General features: G+C 27.2%; 1 protein-coding gene across 1 annotated transcript; it reads right to left on the bottom strand.

The window, feature by feature from the left end:
* Nucleotides 1-220: 220 nt before the first annotated feature.
* Nucleotides 221-1,792, bottom strand: LOC107018902 (cysteine-rich and transmembrane domain-containing protein WIH1-like). The gene is made up of 2 exons (XM_015219493.2): nucleotides 1,459-1,792; nucleotides 221-464 (listed from the first exon to the last, which is right to left on the bottom strand). The coding sequence occupies exons 1-2, from the start codon at nucleotides 1,629-1,631 to the stop codon at nucleotides 419-421; spliced, it is 219 nt and encodes a 72-aa protein (XP_015074979.1). The 5' UTR covers nucleotides 1,632-1,792; the 3' UTR covers nucleotides 221-418.
* Between the last annotated feature and the right edge of the window lie 1,073 nt (nucleotides 1,793-2,865).

The raw sequence follows: 2,865 nt of genomic DNA, 5'->3' as shown, positions 1-2,865 counted from the left end.
AATCATTCCTACCATACTACCCAAAAAATGGCCCCAACCACACGACCCCTGAAAATAGTCACCATCAATATAATATAATTTAAGCATATAATATGCGTTACGTATTTTCGTTTGACAAATTGATCCCCTATACCTAACTAGTCGCTATCCAGCCACTTGTCAAATAATTGAATTAATAGATAAGAACAATGACCTAACGATTAAAACAATTGACAAGAAGTTAATCACTAAACAACCAAGAACAATAATTAATTAAACAATATTTCAAAACACATACTACATATGTTTAACTAATGACATCAAAAGGAATGTATAATGAAATCCCAAATAAATTTTACATCAAGAAATTAAAAATAAACATAACATTATTACAAGGTATAAAAAGCAAATACACTCGTAGGGAAATTGGCGTCACTTGTTAGAAACAAGCATCCAAGACACAACAGCAACACAAGGCGGCACAGCTGCAACAAACCACAAAAGAAAATGTAATTTCGTGCGGGAAAAAAAAAAGCTAATCAAATTTGAGCATGCAATAAGTACCAACACTTTTCCCATTGCTTGCTAGCTTTTAGTTTGGGTATAGTAGCTAGTGGACTTTAAAAATTTAAAAGAACAATCCCAAAATGATACAACTTGTAATTCCAATACTACAAGAGAAAATGAAGATTTTTTTATAATTTGTATGTGATCATTTCATTAATATCCTTATTATACTTTATTTCACTTTGTTGTAAATTGTTTCACTTCAATTTTGTTTTGACTTTTGACTAAGAAATAAGCTCTATCCACTAAAATCTCGTGATGCGATACAAGATAGGTTTGTTGACATGAAAGATCTCAATTGTGTGAGATACAAAATATTAATTTTTTTTCTAAAAAGGAAAAATTAATTGGGTGAGACAATAGTTATTTATTCTTCTTGTTTTGTGGGTCAACAAATTGATTCAAAGTTCGTGCACGCAAAAGATGAAATTTGGGTCCACCCACTTAATAAGCAAAAAGGAGCCTTATGAGATTTCATACATACTAGCTTATTAGAATTAGGCAATATTAAAAATGCACATATTAGTAGGTAGCTATTAATCCCTTTTTTATATTGACGTAAAATAAGATATTTTTTTTCATTTTATCTCATTTTATGTGAGATTATTCAACTCGATAAGAAGTTTAAAAAAGAGAAAATGACTTATAAAATTTGTGATTCAAAATAAATGACATAAATTTGTGTGATTATAAATTATTTTACTAAAAATAATAATTATATTATAATTAAATTATTACTTAACATAAAAATATTTCATTCATTTTAAGACTCACCGAAAAAGAAAGTATACTTTTAGATATAACCTTCTAATATACATTAATAGAAAAAAAAATTAATTGACTGCAAAAGTATTTGCAATAGTTATTAATTTATTTTTTTTTTAAAAAAAAGCAGAGAATGGAATTACTAACCATCCTTTCCAAAATCCATCGCCTCTGGATTGAGTAGTAAGTGGAACAGATGAATGGGATTGTACATCTCTAGTTGGATAACCAGCTGGTGGTGGTGGTGCCACAAAAGCACTTGCCTGCTGCTGTGTCTGTGATGATCCTGATTCAGCCTGCTTTTGGTTGTAGCTATTCATCTTCAAGATGTAGATCGATATCAAACTTTTCAAATTAATTAAATATGTAAATACGGTTGATGTTTTGTGCCTATGTTTTGGTGTGTATATATAGTTGTTATTTAGAGTTGGGAGGAAGAAGAGGAGGAAAGTTCACAAATGTGGAGTTGTTCAACACATGAATAAAAATAACACACGTAACTTAACACCCTAATTAAGACCTGCTACATTTATTAAATAATATCTCTCTCTCTCTCTCTCTCTCTCTCTCTCTCTCTCTATATATATATATATATATATATATATATTACTTCCTAACTTTCAATTTTATCTCACAATATTTGATTCATTTGACGTGATATGTTTTTTAAAAAACCTTTAAAGCTTCTGATTTAATTTATATATTTATATTATGTGCTTTTAAATTATTTTAATAAGAGATAAAAAAAAATTATTTATAATTATAATAATAACTATAATAGGATGATATTTTTTGAAACAGATTGAAATGAAAAAAAAAACACTAATCAAATAAAACATATGAAAATTCTATTATAGTTCTTTTATATATAGCAATATTAAATATTAATATCACTATATATTTATAAAGTACTTTCATTGGCACACATTTTTAGATTCGATTTTTTAAATTTTATTTACTAAAATAAGTTGTAAATCATTATGAGCATATACTTATTTTATCACGAGTAAAATGAAAATGTTGAAGTTAATTGTCCTTTTTTAGAAACTGGATAAAAAGAAGGTCAAGATAAGTTTGTTTCCTGATTTAGCTTATGTTTGTGTGTAAATGAATTTCAATTTTTACACGCACTATTATACAAGGTTAATACGTTAATGTATAATATTGTATTTATTAGTTAGTAAGTTGTTTTAGTTAATTATTTTGTGGTTTTCTATTTAATACGTTATAAGTTGCTTACTTAATTATTTTAGGGAAACTTTCACAACTAGTCATTATATTTAAAATTATTATTTAATTTAACTAAAGTTTAATAATTACAAGTAGTAGCTAGTTACTACAGCTATAATAGCTTATAAAAAAAGAATTCAATTTTTTAAAAGTAAATGGCGATAGTCGGAGGGCATAAATATCTTAATTCACACAGCAGAATTGAGTACCTTCCTTCTGCAATAGAATTGAGTACTTTCCTTTTGCAACAGAATTGAGTAACTCTGATCTCAAATCACCGCCGACAAATTCAATTTTCTTCTGAGATCGTCGAAGTAGCGTAGA

This window comes from Solanum pennellii, chromosome 5, assembly GCF_001406875.1.
Source record: "Solanum pennellii chromosome 5, SPENNV200".
Taxonomy (NCBI): domain Eukaryota; kingdom Viridiplantae; phylum Streptophyta; class Magnoliopsida; order Solanales; family Solanaceae; genus Solanum; species Solanum pennellii.
This window is presented reverse-complemented; position numbering and strand designations above follow the sequence as displayed.